The 22,358-nt window shown below is 42.0% G+C and overlaps 1 protein-coding gene and 1 non-coding gene across 3 annotated transcripts; one reads left to right on the top strand and one right to left on the bottom strand.

Annotated features, from left to right (window-relative positions):
* Positions 1-864: 864 nt before the first annotated feature.
* Positions 865-18,477, bottom strand: PGAP4 (post-GPI attachment to proteins GalNAc transferase 4). 2 transcript variants are annotated; one of them, XM_007197088.3, is made up of 2 exons: positions 18,224-18,477; positions 865-4,844 (listed from the first exon to the last, which is right to left on the bottom strand). In XM_007197088.3, exon 2 carries the CDS (start codon positions 4,765-4,767, stop codon positions 3,556-3,558), a length of 1,212 nt encoding a protein of 403 aa, XP_007197150.1. In that variant the 5' UTR covers positions 4,768-4,844; positions 18,224-18,477; the 3' UTR covers positions 865-3,555. The 2 variants fall into 2 exon arrangements, with proteins under 2 accessions (XP_007197150.1, XP_007197149.1); XM_007197087.3 differs by having other exon boundaries at positions 17,833-18,477.
* Positions 16,050-16,154, top strand: LOC114235868 (U6 spliceosomal RNA). Its single transcript, XR_003621946.1, has one exon. It is a non-coding gene; the product is annotated as a U6 spliceosomal RNA (small nuclear RNA).
* Positions 18,478-22,358: the final 3,881 nt, after the last annotated feature.

Here is a 22,358-nt window from a genome sequence, read left to right on the forward strand (position 1 = left end):
CTACATACTTATGCCATCTGGTCCTTGTTTCTTTTTGATAAATTCATCATTTGCCTTTATATTTTCATCTGTTTTTACCCCCAAATTATTAACATAGATGCTTTTTTTTTTAATCACTCATCCATGTTTCTGCATAGGTTGTTAGGGAAAAGATCAAGAAAATTTGTTAAATTTAAACCAAAAATCCCCATTCATTGCAGAGTGATGACTCACAACAATGTTGTAATCCAAGTACTGTAATGACCTGGAAGCCACAGCACGTCTCCACTGCAGTTATATTAAGTACTTTAAAATTACATTTCCAATCATCTTTGATGTAGTTCCAGGGTTTTTTTCCAAACAAAATCCAACCTAAAAAAAACAGTGCCAGTTAATGAGCATTTCTCAGCAAACTCATTGTAGCTGGGATAAAAATATCCAAATGGATCATGTGACTTAAAATTACCCAATTTTATATTGTGTTACAGTAATTCACAATGCATCATAGTGTATATAAAAATCCCACAGTAATCAAATCCAAAGAGAACGCCTCTTTACCCAAATTAAGTTACCAATTAAATAAATTCCCCCAAATGAGGACTGTATCCAAGGTAAATTAAATTAATCCTATCATTATATTCATCCTACTTGTATTCTCCAGTTGCACTATAGTATTCTCACCACTTTAAAAAAAAAAAAAGAAAGCACAATTCAAATGTTTCCATTTAAGAAATACAAGATTCAGTTATGAATTTTTAAGCAAACAGCCCATACTTTTGAATGGCTCACACCCCACAAGAGTGTGAGTGTGTGTTCGATACTATTCACCACATCAGAAAAACTCATCTGTAGAAACAAGAGAACGACCAGTTTTCTCAGGATGCCTTGGTGAAACGGGTGCATTTATTTGAACTGATAAGTCTATGCAAATACAGTCAGTCACAATAGGGAGGTTCTTAGGCCTGACAATGATTTAACTTCTGAAAAGTATGCAGGACTGTTAGAGGCCTTTACCCTCCTGGTAAACTATGTCCCTTGATATTGGAAGGGGACTTCAGTTCTCCCCTAGCCCTCTGCTTAGGATTAAATGAGAGACTTCAGCTTTAATTAAATGAGAGACAGCTGTCAGCTGTCCTAATCCAGGACAACATACACAGTTTGGACTCTAGGAATGAGAGACAAAAGGAAGGGCGATCTAGAAAGTGGGTAGGGATAAAAGTGGGTAGGATTTCTGCTTCTGCAGAAAATGTCCAAGGATGGCAGACTCTAGTTAAGATCAATGGGGGAAGATGTCTTAGTGTGTAGGTAGAGAAATAAGACAAGGCAAAGATGACTTTAGCCATCGAGAATGAAGGAGTCAGGGGAAGGAATGTCTGCGTGGCGTGTGGTAGACAACTGAATTAGAAAGAGCAGAAATGGAAACCAGCAATGATTCTGATCTAGGGCTTGGCCAGCTTACATGTTTTGTCATTGGACACAAACTTTTCATGAGGAGATCCAATCACTAATGCAACAAACTCAAATGAATTCTAGGTTGAGGGTGGTTCAATTCTCAAACATGGGGCTGAACCAGTTACTGGGAGAGGAGAGATGAAGGGGTGGAATCTGAGAATCTCAGTAAGTCATCTAGTAGCTCTAGTCACTTTGGACATTCCTGGGGGATACATTACATACAGCTCACTATAATAACACAACACATATTGATACCTGTTTGCTCCCCAAGACCAACACCACAGTGAGTTTTTACCATCTTAGCTTACAGAGACATTATTTAGTCCAGGTTACAATCAGATTTCCCAAAAGAGAATTTGACTACATAGATATTTATAAAATGAATGCAGTTAAGAAAAGAGTACAGGGGCTGGAAGTCAGAAAATCTACTACATTCCAGTCCTCTCTGCTGCTGTTCAGCTGTGTGAACCTGAAGAAATTCTTTAACATTTCTGGGCCTGTTTGTTCATCTATAAAGTGTGGTGATGAACCCCTGTTACTCCCTCAGTGTTCTCGAGCAGATCCCAAGATGTTAGCTCCCTGTGGAAACTTAAAAGCAAAGGGAAGACGTGGCACTGAAACAAAGTGGACAGCTGCTTGCACTCTAGTATAATCATCCATCCCCACAAAGGGACTGTTGGCCACTGGTTTGATTAAGTATTGTCAAATGAAATTTACTTGTAACTTTTGAGAAGAGTAGTTTTCAGATGCTAGTCTTGGAATAAGCTCAAGAGGAGTCTCAGATCATTTCCAGTTGAATGAACAATTCTTATTTCGGGTCTGGTTGGAGGTGGGGCTAGATGAAACTGAGCTGCATATCCTTCCAAAGTCACAAGGAAAAGTCAGCCTTTATTCTAGCAGTGTTTGGTCTGGAACAGCTGCTCCATAGGTGTCAGCCCTATGCCCCATATCATACTTTAAATAATATCACTAATACCTTTATCCAAAATACACTTGAGTTTCATATGCTTATTATAGAAGAGAGAAGAACTAATATTCACCAAGTGCCCTCTGTGAGATAAGCACTTGCTAGTGTTTTACATACATTCTGTCATTTAATCCTCAAGGCAACTTAAAAAAGTAGATATCACTGTCCCCATTTTACAGGTGACAAACCTGAGACTCAGAGTGCCTATGACTTGCCCAAGTTCACACCACTAGGACATAACAGAGATCTGAAATAAAAATTCAGGTCTTCTGACTTCAGTCCATGCTTTTTCTTCTATAACATCATGCTACATAGAAGAAAAAGAAGTGAAGGTGAATGATTAGCCAGCAAAGTTAGGGAAAAGGATATGCTATTAGTAAAGAGCTCACCCATTCTATATCATTCTGCAATGTCCAACTTTCAAAGAATCAGATTGTGATAGAAATCTTCAATATTAAATCACTACTAAACATAGCAATCTGACTTTGATGATCCAGAAGGTGCTTTCAGATCTTGCTGTGCCTTAAAGTTCTCACAAACAAAATTGATTATCAGTGCACTACAGATGTGTGGAAAAGAGGACACCAGGTAACAAAAGCTGGGTCACCTGTCTCCAAGATGCCGGGCCCTGCGCGGCTTTTATTACTCCAGGTCAGGGAAACAAATAGAATCTATCAACATGGTCCTGCCTCTTGGGACATATATTCTAAACATACATCCATTCTTATTCCCTATGAGAAAGAAATCACTGCAAAAGAATCTCACCTTTCACCAAATTCTACGCTTAAAATCCTAAACTGGTCATATCACTGTGTACAATATTTTTGGCAGTCACAAACTCTGTCATGAAGCAGAGCGAAAAACAACTGGAGAATATAAGTGGTATTTAAATGCCCCTCTTTGGGTGGGTCAGACTGCATGAGGCAGTGTGGCTGTGTGGAGGGCGAGAGGTCTGGACCCACGGTGAACAGCTTGTTCCTGCCAGAGAGTTACCAAAGCCAAGGTTCTTGACTTGTATGTTCCTCAGCCAGCCCAGTGTCTATATCCCTAGCAACCCTAAAACAATGAAATATCTGCAAACAACCATGTCCAAATAAAGAGCTCAATAGTTGAATCTCCAAGAAGTGGCCAATTTCAGAAAGGCATTTCTTGGCAGCCTAGAGCAGACTTGGGTGAAAGTTGTATCGAAGGCTGGAGAAGAGCCCAATGTGTCTCACGAGATTGGGCTCCACCACATAGGCCCGCTCCCCCTTGGCCCTCAACAGTGAGTACAGTGCCATGTCCTTGCCGAAGCCCTTGTGGCAGTACACCTGGGACAGGTAGGTGAGGGTCCGCCGGGCCGCCGGGGCAGGGAAGAGCATGGCCGGGGTGCAACACTGTGAAGCAGGGACCACACTGTACAGGGAAGGACTCAGCCGCCGCAGCTCCAGAAAATAGTGCCGGCCCACCAGCTCCACCAGCCCCATGCTATACAGGGAGAAGAAGAGCATGACGGGCCAGCTAAACCCTGGCCGGCTGGCAAACCGCATGTATATCCAGGTTAGTAAGGGCCCCAGCAACATGCCGACACCGACCCACTCCAGGATCCTCATGGGCTCTGGGTTGATGTAGTGCTGGAGCCTCTCGGGGTGATAGAGCTTTAGATAAAGGGCATCTCTGAGGTGCGGCTCGGAGAAGCGAGCCCGCAGAAGGTGCTCCAAGACTGGGAAGATCTGCTCTTCTGGAACGGCGTCATCTTCCACCATCAGGACGTAGTCTGGGTTGTAGGTCTGCAGGGAGGATTCCAGGCAATAGACGTAGTCCTGCTTCTCTTTCTCAAACGAGTTGGTCGAAGGGTCGTCGCCATAGTCATCCTCGGTGCCCTCATAGCGGTTGGCCACGGGGACGTACTTGGACAGCAGCTTGGCATCGAAATGGCTCACACTCCGCTCCACGTTGCACAGGAAGAGTTGGTGCCCCTCACACTGGGGGCCGCATTGTTGAAGGAGCCGGTGGAACTGGGACACCACCTGCAGGACGTAGTGGAAGCCAGGTTGCCTGTCCACAGTGATGATGGTGATGACCAGCCAGGGGCGGGGAGTGGCCTGCCACACAATGGGCACCGAGCCATTGGCAGAGGGCAGCTCCTCAAAGTAGTGGAGGGCAGCTTCACCCTCTTTCAAGCTTTGCTGCAGGAACTCTTGGCTCATTTGGTTCAGATGCCAGTGGCGCAGGTAGAAGTAAGAGTGCAGAAGCCGGTGACAGGCCAGCGGGGCCAGCAGACCAAAGGTCACCACCGTTAAGATGAAGAGCTGGACAGCAGTGCTGCCCCAGGAGAGCCGCCTCAGCCTCCGGAGGAGCATGGCAGCTGGAGAGGTCGAAGTGCTCATGAGGTCGACTTCTGGTCAGGTCTGGTCCCAAGAACAAACCATCCTGGACCTCAGGCCAAAATCAGTGCAAGTCAAACCTAAAGAGAGAAAAGTAAAGAATGGTAAGGGCTTTAAAAATTCCAGGGATGGAACTCGGCACATATCAAACCAGAAATTCTAATTCTAGGCTCTGTAGCTACTAGAGACTTAAGTATTTTCTCCAGTATACTCTTCTTTGGTTGTATCTGTTAATGATCTCTGGGATTCTTTGATCATTTCTATGAGTAATGAAACCTTGATGCAACCAACCAAGTCTTCGCACCTACAGATGCTTAGTTAAGGTTTACAGTGTCCCAGAAAATCACCAGATAGGCTAGCAAAATCATTATTTCAATTCAGCAGCTACATAGCCACAGGTTCTTAAAACAGATGCAAAAAAGCAAGGCACAAAGGAAAGACACATTTAAAGTAAGTTCCAAGGTAAGTACATTGTAAGTACTTGTGGACTAACTGTGCATAGTAGTTTCTGAAAACTTTTTTGCACATCCCAAACAAGAAAAGGACTATTTAGGATTCCCTGAAATGTCTTTATCAAGATCTTCCATTCCTATTTCTCTAACCTCATGCAACTATACTTAAAATTACATGTTAATTTAATCCTGATTGTTCTTCCGTTTTATATTTTACAGAATTGCCATGGGAACCAGTGAGAGAAAGGATCTCTCCTCCATATTCAAGAGAACTCTAGAGCCCCAGACTTTGGGAGGGGAGGAAATAACTGAAGGAAGATCCATAAGCAGCTTTTCAGTGAGGTGGGGGAGAGGGTAGGCAGAGATGAAGATGAAACAGAAAGCTGGCGCAAGCCTGGTCCAGGAAGGAATGTAGTGTGACATCATCTCTCAGAGTACAAGCCTGAGGTCAGGCATATGCTGGAGTGAATACCAGCTCAGCCACTCGGTGAAAGGTCACTTCACCTCTCCACATCTTGGATTCCTTACCTCTAAAATGGAGGTAATAATAATACCTATCTCATAGGGTTACTGTGAAGATTAAATGTGTTACAGAGCAAAATCATACAGAATAAAAATGCCATTAAAATATATCCATATCCGGACTTCCCTGGCAGTCCAGTGGTTAAGACTCTGCGCTTCCACTGCAGGGGGCGCGGGTTCGATCCCTGGTTGGGGAATTAAGATCCCACATGCCACACAGTGCAGCCAAAAAAAAAAGTATATATATATATATATATATATATATATATATAAAATCTCCCCATATGTACAAACTTAGTAATATTTTAGGAGTAAGTAGGTCTAATAATCTGAGGGAAAACAGACTTGCACCCAAAAACAGAACTAAAAGGACAAAGCCAGTATAACTCCAGTAAGGTCAATGCCAAACTAAACGGTGTCTATAGAATAAAAGGTAAACCTCTTACCTCAGAAGCATGATAAAGTTTGCACATACTGGGAAGAAAATGGCCTAGCTTGTTATCTTGAAGAAGGACTGCCCAGGTACCATACGAGGTTTTTGTGGTGCAGTCTCTAGTGCTCTCATACATTCTCCCCTTCTTCGGCACACAGAAAGACCACATTTCCTAGCCTGCCTTCTTCCAGGTGGGGTCATGTGACTAGGGCTTGCCAGTAAAATGTGAGCAACGTGACAGTTATGACTTCTGGAACAAGGTGGTTGAGAGCAGATGTGCCTTCTTGACTTTCTCTTTCTCCATCTGTTGACTGGACAGCCTTGGTGGATCTAGAGGAGGGATGAGCCACCAGATGGCGGGAGCCTGGGTCCTTGCATGACTGCCTGGAACAGAGGTCCCTCCTACAGCTCACCTCCCAGCACCCGCCCAACCTAGAGTGGGCTGTGTTGTGAGTAATACACTAGCCACTAATGATTTTTTGACTTGCTTATTATTGCAGCAGTTAGCCTACCCTGCCATTAGAGTTGTGTAGAATACCAAACCTCTCTCTACAGCATGATGACATAGTAACTCAAGGAAGTAGAGAGATAAGTCTCATTTCAGCAACAGCAGCAGATTATATTGTGGGACCCCAGAGGTGAGACAGCCATAAATAAATAAAATTAAAAAAAAAAAAAGACATTATAAAAAAAAAGATAAGGCACACAGCTCAGAAAATGCCAGGCACATATTAAGTGCTAAGATGACAATGTGATTATGATGGAAATGCAGAGCTCAGTGTTTGGTGTAAAACTGCCATCCAACCTCCTTCAATACCCTCTTCTAGTGAGTTTTTGGTAAAGCGAGAATGTGATACATGCACACACATAGACAATTATCCTTTAAGAATATAAATCTGATCATGTCACTCTCTTGCTTAAAAGCCTTCTTTACCTTTCCATTGCTCTTTTAATAAAATCTAAACATCTTATCGTGATCCAAAAGGCCCTTTATGATCTGGACACTGCCATCCCCTGGCATCTTGTTCTACTGCCCTCTTTTCTCTGTATGTTCTAGACTAGCAAAGGGCTAGATAGTAAATATTTTAGACTTTGTGGGCTACACACTGTCTCTGTTGCATATTCCTCTTAGACTATTTCTTTTTTTTTAACTCTTTAAAAAAATGTAAAAGCTATTTTTTAGTGCTCCAACCACATCAAAACAGGCTGTAGGAAACAAAACAAAACAAAACAAACAAACAGGCTGTAGACCAAATCTGGCCTGCAGCCCATAGTTTATCAACCCCTGCTCTAGACTAGCACTGTCCAATAGAAATATAATGCAAGCCACATATGTAATTTAACATTTTCTAGCAGCCACAATAAAAAAGTACAAATAAACAGATGAAATTAATTTTAATAATATGTTTTACTACAACACATCAAAACTATTATTTCAACGTGAAACCAATATAAAAAATTAATGAGGTATTCTACATTCTTTTTTCCATACTAAGTCTTTGAAATCCAGCATGTATTTTACATTTACAGCATATGTCAATTCAGACAAACCACACTTTACGTGCTTAATGGCCACATGCGGCCAGTGAGCAGGGCAGCTCTAGACATGCTGAACTTCTTTTCGAACATCAACTATGCTAAGCTCTTGCCCATCTCCTGGCCTTTGCTCATGCAACTCCCTTACCCTGGAACATTCTTATTCCCACACCTTCCTTGTCTCTTCACATAGATAGCTTTTTCTCATCCTGTAATACAATCTCCTAGAGGGGCCATCCCTGGCCTGTGTTACCTTAGGACCTACTAAACAAGTACTCACGTATTTTGCATTAGCAAAATGGGAGTATAAATTGGCACAACCTCTGTAGAATTAATTTAGAAATATCTAACAAAACACACTAATGCTCAGCAATTCCATTTCTAGCATTCTTTCCTAGATATATATTCTCATGTGTGAGAAATGACTTGTAGCATCATTTGTAAGAGCAAAATATTGCCAAGTGCCCATCAGTTGCGAGTGAATCAAATAAACTATGGTACCTCCAAAGAATGGAATACTAAGTACCCATTAAAAGTAAGCAGACTCACAAAGTAACTGCCTTATAGTTTGAGGCTACTAATTCAATTTTTTTTTTTTAACTAGTTCACACTTTATTTAGATTTCTTTAGTTTTTAGCTAATGTCCTTTTTCTACGCTAGGATCCTATCCAGGTGGTATACATTCTTTATGGTGAAGTGTTAACATATCAAATTATTCATTTGGGAAAACCAGTATATTTTCTGTATTTAATTATAGAAAATTCATGTTGTTTTTTGAAATCTACCTGCCTCCCCCCCAAAAAAAAATCCTCCTAAGGGTCTCAATCTGGTTTACTTTTTTTTTTTTTTTTATTTGCAATGTTAGGTCTACGTGCAAAAATATAAAGTATTGGGTTGGCCAAAAGGTTCGTTCGGTTTTTTCCGTAAGATGGGTCTAGTAGCATTTTGTCTTTAACTTCATTCGAAACAATGTTGTATGTGACAGCTGTCATATCGTGTGCATTTAAAAAAAGACTTATCAAAATTGGTGAATTTTTGTGTAGCCATTTTAATACCGAAGGTGGAAGAAAAAAAGCAACATTTTCGGCATATTATGCTTTATTATTTCAAGAAAGGTAAAAACGCAACTGAAACGCAAAAAAATGTTAGTGCAGTTTATGGAGAATGTGCTGTGACTGATGGAACGTGTCAAAAGTGGTTTGCGAAGTTTCGTGCTGGAGATTTCTCACTGGACGATGCTCCACGGTCACGCAGACCAGTTGAAGTTGATAGTGATCAAATCGAGACATTCATTGAGAACAATCAACATTATACCACGCGGGAGATAGCCGACATACTCAAAATATCCAAATCAAGCGTTGAAAACCACTTGCACCAGCTTGGTTATGTTAATCGCTTTGATGTTTGGGTTTCATATAAGTTAAGCGAAAAAAACCTTCTTGACCGTTTTTCCGCGTGTGATTCTCTACTGAAACGTAAGGAAAACGTTCTGTTTTTAAAACAAATTGTGATGGGCAATGAAAAGTGGATGCTGTACAATAACGTGGAACGGAAGAGATCGTGGGGCAAGTGAAATGAACCACCACCAACCACACCAAAGGCCGGTCTTCATCCAAAGAAGGTGACGTTGGGTATATGGTGGGATTGGAAGAGAGTCTTCTATTATGAGCTCCTTCCGGAAAACCAAATGATTAATTCCAACAAGTACTGCTCCCAGTTAGACCAACTGAAAACAGCACTTGACAAAAAGTGTCCAGAATTAGTCAACAGAAAACACATAATCTTCCATCAGGATAATGCAAGACTGCATGTTTCTTTGAAGACTAGACAAAAACAGTTACAGCTTGGCTGGGAAGTTCTGATTCATCAACCGTATTCATCAGACATTGCACCTTCGGATTTCCATTTATTTAGGTCTTTACAAAATTCTCTTAAGAGAAAAAATTTCAATTCCCTGGAAGACTGTAAAAGGTACCTAGAACAGTTCTTTGCTCAAAAAGATAAAAGGTTTTGGGAAGATGGAATTATGAAGTTGCCTGACAAATGGCAGAAGGTAGTGGAACAAAAGGGTGAACACGTTGCTCAATAAAGTTCTTGGTGAAAACAAAAAATGTGTCTTTTATTTTTACTTAAAAACTGAAGGCACTTTTTGGTCAACCCAATACATAGTGATTGTAGGTTAACAGTTGCATGGTTAAAATGTATTTTGCCTATATGTTTTTACTGAGTGTTTATTTCCTATTCCAAGGCAAGTATGAATATGCGGCAAGATGACACACATACACACACACACACACACACAGAGTAAGCAAACTCAGGGAGAGACCAAGATGGCAACATTGAAGTCTCCTTATCTTCCTTCCTCCCATGGACACATCGAATGTACATGAGGAGAAATTCCTTCTGAGAGAAATCCAGAAACTAGCTGAGTGACTCCTACACGTCAGGCAAATGAGAAAATACCCATGTCGAAACAGTCAGGACAGGCTAAGACATGCTCTTTCCATAAACCCCACCCCTGGCACAGTGCCAGACAATTGGGAACAACCCCCCAACAACCAGCTGCTCCCTGAGGAGTCAAGGGTTTGGACCACATACCCAGAGCCCCAACTTTTAAGACTCCCACCTGAGGGGCAGGCCCCAAAACACGTAACTCTGAGAGCCAATGCGGCAATACATCCATAAGACCAACAGGACTAGCAAAGAAAGAAGCTGTTCTTAATGGGTACGTGAGCACTCTCCATTGCTGAACCCCCAGGGCTCAGTGCTGAGGGAAAAGGCAAAACCCGCCCATCTCCCACTCTTTCCCCGGTAGGGGTTTGACTGAATACTTTACAAGCTACTCCCTGAGGGCCTGGCTTAGTTGCAAACAGCCAGGACATCAGAAAAGAGATTGTTACAAATTTAAGCATTTTCAGCACCTCTGCCCTCTAACCAGTCTTTCCAATGTCCTCTGAATTCTCAACAATGGGGCTCGAGGGGACTACAGGGGCTCTTCCCAATCTTCCCACTTAATAGAATTGGAGAAACATTTCTCCAGACTGCGGATGAATCTCTTCCAGTCCTAACTGACAATGGAACCACAATCTTAGTGCTCACCCGCAACATTTCTCAGTTAGCTGCCTCACCTCCTATAAAGTCCTTTTGTTAACTGCTTCTCACATAACACTTTTACACTGTAATAACCTTAACCCTGCTACTCTTCTCCCCGCCCCCATCAATGATGAAGTCCCTCATGACTGCTTACCACTGACAAATCACCTCCTGACCCCTGATGATGATCTGCAGGAAAATCCTTCGGGTAACACTGACGTCTCGTGGTTCACTGATGGTTCTTATTTAAAAAGTGACAATGGCAAATATTGTGCTGTGTATGCTATTGCAACTCCTTTGGATGTTGTTGAGGCAGCATCTTTACCTATGGCTACTTCAGTCCAACAAACTGAATTATATACTCTTACAAGGGCTTGTACTTTTAGCCAAGAACAAAGCTGCCAATGATTTATACTGATGGCACATATACTTTCAGAGTAGTTCATGATTTTGCAATGTTGTGGAAGAAACGTGGCTTCCTTACTTCAAGCAGAAATAAAATTTAAAATGGCTCCTATGTTTAGAAATTATTGGGTGTAATACGTTTACTTGGCATGTTAGCTATTAAGATTCTGAGGTGTTCTAAACTTGACTCTCTGGAAGCTAAGGGAAATCACCTTGCTGACATTTCTGCAAAAAAAAGGCTGCCCTTAAAGAAACCCTCAGCAGCCAAACCTCTATCATGGTCCAAAGGCTCCCCAAATGGTAACTTAGAAAAACTGGCTAGAGAAGCCCAACAACTGGCTTCAGAAAAGGAAAAACAAGTTTAGAAATTCAACAACTGTTGATTTGATAAAAAGAGAAATCTCTGGTTAGGACCAAAGAATAACCCAATCCTACCAGAGGCACTAAAATTCCCACTCCTCACCACTGTACATGCATTAAGCCATAGGTCTACTGACAAAATGATAACATTCATGAATCAGTATTGGTGGGGAAACATTAACAAGGCTACAAAAAGTGCCTACACCTCACTGTCCCACTTGTTGAAGTACAAGTGGGAAGTACTGGGCAGTCTGTTCGTAATGCTCCTGGACATTTTAAACTGTCTAACAGATGATTAGATGTCTGGCAAATGGATTTCATACAACCTCCTCTATATTGTGGATATAAATATGTTTTAGACATGGTCTGTATATTTTCATACTGAACTGAAGCTTTCCCTTGCAGACAGGCTGCTGCCTCTTCTCTGGCTAACGTCCTTTGGGAAAAGATTATCCCTACTTAGCGAACTCCTCCTGAACCTCATAATGATTGAGGAACCTATTTTACAGGTCAGGTATTTTGACAATTCTGCACTGTTTGGCCAGTTTTACACTTTCACTGTGCTTACCACCCTCAATCCTCTGGTTTAGTCAAATGCACTAATGTCATTAAGATTCAATTGGAGGGGGCTTCCCTGGTGGCGCAGTGGTTGAGAATCTGCCTGCCAATGCAGGGGACACGGGTTCGAGCCCTGGTCTGGGAAGATCCCACATGCCACGGAGCAACTAGGCCCGTGAGCCACAGCTACTGAGCCTGCGCGTCTGGAGCCTGTGCTCTGCAACAAGAGAGGCCGCGACAGTGAGAGGCCCGCGCACCGCGATGAAGAGTGGCCCCCGCTTGCCGCAACTGGAGAAAGCCCTCGCACAGAAAGGAAGACCCAACACAGCCAAAAATAAAAATAAATAAATAAATAATAATTAAAAATGAATATCTGCTAAAAAAAAAAAAAAGATTCAATTGGAGGGACTTCCCTGGTGGTCCAGTGGGTAAGAGCCACTTCTTTTATAACTCAAAAACTCTTAACTTTGAGATAGTCCCAGGACACCCAATGAACTTGGCTCCTGCTTCTTTTGACTCACAACTGATAAAAGGAGAGATACTGCAATAGTGCAGAGGCCTATTGCTCCTATTAAAAATATCCATGTGCGGTAAAGCAATCTTTTCACAGTGCACTCTAGGGAGATGAAAACCTTAAGCATCAGGTCTTGCAACCTGGAGATTTTGTCTATTGAAAAAGTCACCTCCAGAAAGACTCTCTCTTTGTCCTCACTGGAAATGTCCCTATCAGGTAAACCAACCCTTGTGCTGCCAAACTCCAAGGAATAGACTCTTGGATACATGTGACACACCTAAAAAGAGCATAAAACCCTGACTGGACCTGCACATCATCTGGTGACCTGAAAGTAAAGATTTCCCAGAATTGGAGTATCTGATGAGACAGCTTTCTCAAGATATCCAGACCAGGCCTGTTGGAAGTTTGTTGACAAATCACTGAAAATGACAACACTTCAAGTAATCTCTAATGTCTATGATCTTGATAACATATAGACTTTATATGAAAAGTGCCTGAGAGTTCTCCCTCCTACCCCTCCTTGTTACTTACATGTGATCTCAATAGATTCCTAATCTATTCCCTCCGACATGAGACGCTGTACCCAGGAAAGGTATTTCCTGACATTGAGGGACAAAAAGCCTCTGAAAGTAGAAAACGTGACACTTGACCAGCAATGTTTTCAGAGAAAGATCTTCATCAAAAGGAAGAAATGTAAAAAATTATTAAACGGAAAATTCAATTAAATAGAGTGTGGAGACCAGAAAGGGGAGCTCTCTTGTCCTGTGATGACAGCAGAGCCCAAGAGCAAGAAAAAGATTATTCTTTCCTGGCAAGGACTCAGCCAACAAAAAGCCATGGCTGTTAATTTACTATTGCCCTCCAAATTTCTTTTCCCCTCCATAAAAGCACTCGCCTTCCCTTGCTGTGCAGGGACTTGCACATGACTCACCATGGTTGCAGACCCTGAATTGCACTTCTCTGCTGATCCCAAATAAACCCATCTTTGTTGGAGAAATAATTGCCAGTCTATTTGTTTTAGGTAAACACTCCCAACCAGAAATAATGTCTCTTTTTCCTCAAGTGCTAAGGCCCTTTACATGAACTTTCATCCAAGGACATTCATTTGTCACTTTCTACTTTAGACTGTATCTATTTATAGTTACCACTAATTAAGCTCCTACTACATAACCAAGTTCTGTACTGGACTCTTACGTATATTTCTTTTGACCAAAAGAGCAACTCTCAAACAGTAATGGAACTAATCTCATTTAAATTAAAAAAAAAATGCTACCAAGTTGAAAGCAGGAAATTCAAACACAGGAAAAATTTCAAAGCCTATGCTATTTTCATGATGCCTGCTGCCTTACATGGCTTTTTTCATGGCCCTTGATTTACAACCCAATTGGCCTTATAAATCCCTCATTAGTGGATTCAGTCTAATTTATCTTTGATATCCCTCACAGACCCAGCACAGTATTCTATGCATAGAAAAGGTTTCATATTTGTTAAGCAAATAAATGATCTCTATGGGTCTCAATTCCTCAGCTATAAAATTGGGAGTATCAAAGACTCCCAATTTAATGTGCAGAGATCAACTTACTTGGAAGTGCTTGCTGAGCACTTATTATGTGCTGGGCACTGTTCTAAGCATCTCATTGATCCTCACAAGAAGCCTATGAGAAGTACTATTATTAAGTCCATTTTATACCTGAAAAAAATTAAGGCACAATTAACTTGTACCCTAGGTTAACAAAGTTTTAAATGGGTAGCAAAACTTGAAATCCAGGCAGACTGGTTCCGGAACTCATGTTTTCAACCAATACGCAATATTGTCTCTGCATGGATTGGGAACCCAAGAAAATCAGCTGAAAAACCATTAGAAATGGTAACAGACTTTCAGAATGTGTTCAGTAACAGAATTAATAAGCAAAAATAATATATAATATTATACACACACTACATATATACACTGATTGCTTTCATCTAATCAGACAATTACTAAATTAATCAAGGGGATAAAATATCTCAGTCAAAGTGAAAAAAAAGAAACCAAAAATATCTAGAATAAATTTAAGAAATATGCAGAATATACACACCTATAAAATTCTACTGAAAGACATTCTAAAAGTGAAATAAATGGATAAAATAACATTTTCCCAGCTGAGAAGGCTCACTAATGAAAGAAGAGATGGAGGTCTCTTTCTCCAAAATTAATCTCTATATTTAACATAATGTCAATCCAATTTACTTCAAGAGGGAGTGGGCCAGTACAGTAAATGGGCACTTTCATATAAATTGGTGGAACCTTTGGAGGGAAAGTTGGGATGGTATCTACAAAAATTTTATATGTGCATCTCCTTTGACACAGAAATTCTACTTCTAGGAATCTACCCTGCAGAAATGCCAACACATGCTACCAAACATAGACAAGGAATGTTCACAGCAATTTTGTTTGTAAGTAAGAAAGAGAGGGAGAAAGAGGCAGAGAGGACTAGAGGACCGGGCAGGGAGAAGGATAGACAAACTACAGGGAAAGGAAATGGCCAGCAATAGGGAACAGATGTTTAGATAACTACACATGGGGATGATATGGAGACATTAAAAAGAAAAAGAAAGGTTTAAATATACTGACATTTAAAAAGTCTTAGCTAAGACTCTGCTGTGGACTGAATGTTTGTGTTCCCCCCAAATTCATATATCAAAATCCGAATCCCCAATGTGATTCCGGGTATTTAGGGTATTTAGATGGGGTATTTAGGAGATATTTAGGTCATGTTTGTGGAACTCTTTTGCTGGGATTAGTGCCCTTATAAGGGACAGAAGAGAGCTTGCTTCCTCTCTCTCCTCTGCCAGTGAGAACATAGCAAGAAGGTGGCCATCCATAAACCAGGAAGAGGGCCCCTTATCAGACCCCAACTGTGCTGGCACCCTGATCGCAGCCTTCCAGACTCCAGAACTGTGAGAAATAAATGTTTCTGCTGCTTAAGCCACCCAGTTTACGGTAATTCGTTATATCGAACCAGGCAGTTTGAAAAAGTCTCTAAGGGAAAAATGCAAACTATGTCAATGCAAATTGTAGAAAAGTGTACATAGTATGATCATTTTATTTTTAACGTGGAGTATAATTTAGTGAAGGAGAGATGAAGGATGGAGGTTTCCTGTTTTGCCCTCTACACTTCTCAAAGAGCATATATTACTTTTATGATCATTGTTAAAAGTTTAATTCAACAAATACTGAGTCTTGTACCAGGCACTGGAATAGTGAACGCGACACTCAGGGGTCCTACTCTCAGGACCCTAATTATCAAAAATCCAATAGAAATCCAAACATGATTTATTTCTTTTGGTGGAACAGGAGGAGGCTGGTTAATTTGACCGAAGTATTCTAAAGATAACCTGGAATTAGTATTAATAAAAACTGCTAGGAAATGCTCGCTTTGCTGGGACGTATACTAAAACTGGAATGATATATTGAAGATTAGCATGGCCCCTGTGCAATGATGACATCAAGTTTATGTAGTACTCCATAATATTTTATTGTGATGGTGGTTATATTTGACAAAATTCATCAAAATATACATTTAAATGGTGCATTTTACTGCATGGAAACTATACCTTAATAAAACTGATTTCTTTAAAAGCCAGGAAGATGATACTGGGTAATATGATATTAAACTTGTTATAAAACTTCAGTAATTAAAATAACATGGCACTGGCACCAAAATATACTGAGAGACACATGCAAAAATCTACAAATAGATATAAATACATAATAATTTAATATAACATAATTGTAGCAGTCTAAATCAGGGGTAAATAATGAACTTAATAGCTTTGTAGCAACTGGCTAACCATTTAGGAAAAGTAATTAGCTCTCCACTTTACAACTTAAACTAGAATAAATTACACATTAAAATTTTTAAACCAAAGCTTAAAAGTACCTGAAGAAAATACAGGAGAATATTTATACAAACTTGGGTTAGGAAAGGCCTTTCTCAGCAAAATACTCGAGCAGAAACAATAAAGAAAAAAGAAGAATAGAGCTGAATGGCCAAAGATGAAAAACTGACAAAAACATTAAGTAAATTGGGAAAGACTGTGCAACATAGATGACAGGATTACTAACTTAATGTGTAATATATAAACAGCACTTAAAAATCAGAAACAGAAAGACACTCCAACTGAAAAAGGGGCAAAAGAATTAATAGTCAATTCACACACACAAATGCAAAAGGCCAATACACAGAGAAAAAAGAATTGATTCCCCCTGGGTAATCAGAGGTACAAATTGAAACAATTTGTTTTGCCCACATTACTGGTTTAAATGTGTGCATGCAGAGAAAATTTTAAGATATCTAGGAAATCTCAACAATCTAGATGAAGTTTTAAGTTATCTTTAGTTTCTCCTTTACATTTTTCTGTTTCCTGAATGTTTTGTAATAAGCTTATCCTGTTAAAAAATTCTAATTTTAATAATGTTAGACAAACATGGTTTTCTCTTTTCACCTCCTAAAATACCTGGTGCAGTGCACTCTAGAAATGCATCCCTAAAAGCCAATCCGCCTTACGAGGTTTAGTTCTCTAGGGGAAACGCGCGCACACACGCGCGCGCACACACACACACACACACACCTGCAGGTTTTGCTAATGATCGGCATAGTGAGATCATCATTGGATCCGCCCTTGTGTCCCCTCACCTAGGGGAGAAAAAGGGACAAGCAGGGGATGCCAGGGTTACACCCACCCTCCAATACTGCGGGCGCAGTGCGGCACTGGCAACGCCCGCACCCAGAGGCCAGGAAGAGGGCGAGACGAAACGGGGTGGTCCTAACTATCCCTCATGGAAAGAGAATGGCAGCGGAGGACCAGAGTGGATCTAGTGTCTGCCACTGACCCTGGGGAGTCCCCGCCGCGCTCGGGTCTCAGTTTCCCCACCCGTAGGAGGAAACAAACTGTCTCAATCGCCGGGTTGCCTCCCTCGGTCCGGTCTTTCCGGGAGCTGGGAAGGACGCCTTCCTCTGTCCGGTTGCCCTTCCTCGGTCTCGGGGCTGCGAGGTCGCCCGCAGAAACCCGACGCAGCAGCGCGTGTGTCGGCGCGCGGGGCTGGCCCGAGGGGCCGACGCGCGGCAGAGGCAGCCACGAGCGGGCGGCCATTAGGCGATCCACCCTGAGGCTGCTCGGCCGGGCCACGCTGGGCAGCAGCTGGGTCTTACCTGGACTCGCACACGCCCGGCTCCCGCCTTTCTGTCGGCCTCGCGGCGCCACGGAAGCGGACGAGCGGTAGGGAGGCAAGCTCGCTGCGACACTCAGTCATCCCTGCGCAGATCCCGGCCCTGGCCGCGCGGGGGACGCCCTTTTGGGGTCCCCGCAGTCCTCCGGCAGGAAACAGCCACCGCCACGAGCGGGGCCGCAGCGAAGCCCGCCCGCCCAGAGAACACCGCCGGGGTCGCAGGCCCTCCCAGGCTGCACCAGACCCTGCAATTGCTCTCCGCGTGCCTGCTGCAGCAACCCTAATTCTTTTTCCCTCGCTCTGGAGACATCTCCGGGGTGGGCGCTCCAGTGATGCCAAGGGGGCTGAGCAGTTTGTGCGCAGCGGAAACCTACCCGGTGGGGGCGGTCAGCTCCGTCCCCTGCGCACGCTGAAGGCCGCTGCTGGTGTCGCCTCGGCTATCTGGCTCATGCCCATGGAGGAGCCATCGCCGGTCCCTGAGGCCTCGGAGGAGCGGGCGCAGCCGGGTGCGCGCGGAAGCCTCACCTCCTGCGGCGCAGCTCCGGCGCGGAGTCCCCTCGCTCTGGCAGGCCATGTGACCTCAGAGCTGGGGAGCGACTGCAGCCCCCAGAAGCCAGCTTGGGGAAAAAAGGACGGAAAAGGCGCCAACTGATGGGCAGAAAGGGAAAAGCAGGCTCAGGGCAAAGGAAGTTGAAATGCTGGAAGGATTAGGTATCGGCAGTGTTCACAGTCCCAGCTGACCATTAAGCGTGTTCTCTTAATCGTGGGAGGAGATTTGGGGCTTTTTTTGTTTTTTTATGTGCAGTCTTATTTTTTTTATTATTTATTTAACATTTTTATTGGAGTATAATTGCTTTACAATGTTGTGTTAGTTTCTGCTGTATAACAAAGTGAATCAGCTATATGGATACATATATCCCCATATCTCCTCCCTCTGCGTCTCCCTCCCACCCTCCCTATCCCACCCCTTTAGGTGGTCACAAAGCACCGAGCTGATCTCCCTGTGCTATGTAGCTGCTTGCCACTAGCTATCTATTTTACACTTGGTAGTGTATATATGTCAACGCTACTCTTTCACTTCGTCCCAGCTTACGCTTCCCCCTCCCCGTGTCCTCAGGTCCATTAGGGGATTTGTTTTTGCCAATAATAAAAATAATAGCGGACACCACTTCCACCCCTAATCCCCACTGTACCCCGCGTTATGCCAGACACCGTATGAAAATTCCTCTCACTTTACTCCTGTACATTAGAGACTGTCATCCCCAATTTGTAAATGAGGAAAAAATATTTGAGAAGGTAATTTGCCAAGTGCAATACTCCAAAAGCCAGAATTTAAAAACAAACAAACAAACAAGCAGAAAGGTTTGCTCTAATCAAATTACCTAGCCAGGCATGGGAATTAGGTCTGTGGTTCTTTCCACTCACCTGTCAGTCTCTCCCAGGAGTGGCTTTGGTGGTTCATTTGAGTCCAAAGGAACCTCAACACTTAATTTTGGCAGATAGATAGTCATACTCATCTTACAGATGGAAAAATTGAGGTTTGGCCAAAGGAATGATCTTGTTCAAGTGACAGAGCTGGTCAGCCTAGCCTAATACTTAATAATGAAGTGGTTATTTGCTGGCACTGTGCAAAACACATAATTCACATTATTTTAGTGCTCACAGCACTCTTATAAGGAAGCTACTATTTTCATTCCGAGTTAAGAAAACTGAGGCTCAGAGGGATTATGAGTTTGTATAAGGTTACACAGCTAGTAAGTGACAGAGTTTGGATTTAAATCTAGGTCTTTTTGTCTACGGATGCTTCAAGTCTCCAAAACCATTCTTCCCCTACACTATGCACCTTCTTGCTCCTTCCATTACTTTTAGATTTTGCCAGAGAGGAGTGGAGTACCTAAATTTTATCCAGAGGCTCAGGACATAGTAACAGCATCTAGCCTAGTACTGAGCTCATTTGCCAAGGCATCTTCTGGATGACGTGCACAGCACTTAATAAATTCAAGTATTTGTTAGTCAGTGGCTGGCTTTCTGTGTATAGGGCCCAGGCTGTACTATTATGGATTCTGATGTTTTTCCTGAAGAGCAACACACATCATTTCTAGGGGCAGATCAGAGTTGGGTCTATTTCACTCATAACAAAAGCCGAAGTTCTTACAATGGCCAGCAAGGTCCTGCAGGATGTGGCTGCTGGCTCCTGTCTGGCTCCCTATCCAACCACCCTCCCCTTTTGCCCTCTACTCTAGCTACAGTGGCCCTGCTCTTTCTCCAATGCATCAAACATACTCTCACCTTAAGGCCTTTGCACTTGCTGTTCCCCTGCTTAGAACATTCTTCCTCTAGATTTCCATGTTACAATTTATTGGCTTGTCAATGATGTCTCATTTGTTATTAGTTAAGGCACATTTTTGCACACTTCTTAGGGATTCCTTTCTTAGCAAATAATTTTTTTTTTTTTTCCAGCAGGGTAAGCACAATTCACAGTCTAACAAAATGGAGTCCTAAAGTACAAAGTGGAGTTATTACTGACAACTCCTTCCACATTTCCCCCTTTGGCTCATGATTTTTCCTGACAAAATGTCAACAGAGCACCATTAGTTGCTCACGGCCAGAGTGGTTTGATTACCTGCTCCGGTTCCATCTAGTTCCTCAGTTGGGGGAGGGGAGGGTCTAGTGAAGGCAATATCAATAACTTCTTCCAAATCTTCTGATTCATAAAGTCTGTCTCAATGAAGAACATCTAACATAGCCATCTGTGCAAACATAAACTGGGTAGTTAAGCAAGTTACAACAGAGGTTATAATTTTTAGCAAGCATTTGGTTAATATAACAATGCATATTATTAAGATAAACAATAATAATCCAGTTTGTAATACTGTTCTTAACCATGGCCCTATTCCTGATGGTAACCAACTAGAGAGATCTAGATAATCCTCAGGTTTTGGTGTGTATCCTATTTCAGCCAGCAGATTGATATTACCTTTTATTACCTTTAGTTCTTGTGTTACTTTGCCAGAATGACTGATATAAAGCAACATTCTTCCCCTAGTAATGCACAGGTGCCTCCTGTTGAATTGTCAAGATATTAAGTGCCCTTCTATTTCGTAGGACAACTTTTGCCAGGCTATCAGTTTGAGTTTCATGATATTCAAATGCTTAGATAGAAGCATTGAAGGGGTTGGTCATAACTTTGGATAATTGTGTATTGCTTTTTCTACCCCAAACCAAGGGAGGAAGGCCCTGGCAAAAGCATGACCAAACCCTTTCTGTCTACAATTGGGTTATTAGTTGGCATATATTCAAAATTATAACCTTCTCAGCTTCTCCGAGATCTTTTTAACTGATATGAGAAAGACCTTAAGTTTGGTATGTGAGCAGTAGAGGGAAGGGTCTTTCTAACAGTGATGTCAAGGGCAAGAGCAATGATTCTGCAACACGCTTTCCATTTAGTAGGAAAAGTTGAGTAAATATTTGTGCTACACACACAAAATGCCCAGAACCTTCTAGGGACAAAGAATAAGTAGGTCCTTGAACTGAAATTCTTTTATCAGTTTCAAAAGAAGAAATTTCATGGTCAAAAAAATTCATCTTCACTGAGTACACGATAATCTGGTTGACTGGAATTGTGTAAGTGGCTATAAGAACATCTTATATTTCTATATGTCTGAAGTAATAAATGAGTTTATTATGGATCAAAATTTTGCCTAAGATTTGGGGAGTCTCCAGAGAAGAGGTAGGTGGAATTAAATTCCCACCATTTTCCAGATTTCTGATAAATTCCCCACATTGTCCTATTAAGGGGGAGTACCTCAGTGTCCCAATATCCAGTTCTGTTATAGATTTCATTGCCCTACCACAAGGATTCATTGTGAGAAGTTACACTGTAGTCATGTGGACTCCAAGGAGGAGTAAACTCAGGATCATCCGAATCATACGAGTGTATAGTCACAGACATGCAATGGAAGGTACCATAATGTTTTACCAGTACCATTTATATTTTCAAAACATAGGGAAGTATTATGAGTCAACATCCAGATTCGAGTATGAAGTATTCCTTTATGAGCAAGGGAAACCCAATGGAAAGTAGTAATATCTGGGACATGTCTCCCAGAGGGAAGGTGATGAGTGCTTGCTTTCAAAGATACCAAAACAGAACCCTACATTTTTGTTTGTTAGGGCCTTCCATTCCCCTGAGGACAGAGGTCAATCCACTAATTCTGGAGCATCATGAGTGTGGTTTGCTCTAGCACAAATCCAACAGTCAATAAGATTTGCAAAATCAGAAAGTTTCTGCAGGGTAGAAACAAAAAAGTGCGGTAAGGCATCATTATCAGCAATGAGGCTCACAAGAGAAGATAAAAGGCCAAACCAAGAGTTAAAATTATTCCTAATAACAAAAGTCATTATAAGGAGAATCTAAAGAGGGGTGGTTCACTATGTTGGCCAGTATATGAGTACCAGGAAAAAACAAACAGTCAACAAGCAAGGCATTCAAACTGCAGGGCAATATAA

The sequence above is a fragment of the Balaenoptera acutorostrata genome, chromosome 6 (assembly GCF_949987535.1).
Source record: "Balaenoptera acutorostrata chromosome 6, mBalAcu1.1, whole genome shotgun sequence".
Lineage (NCBI taxonomy): Eukaryota > Metazoa > Chordata > Mammalia > Artiodactyla > Balaenopteridae > Balaenoptera > Balaenoptera acutorostrata.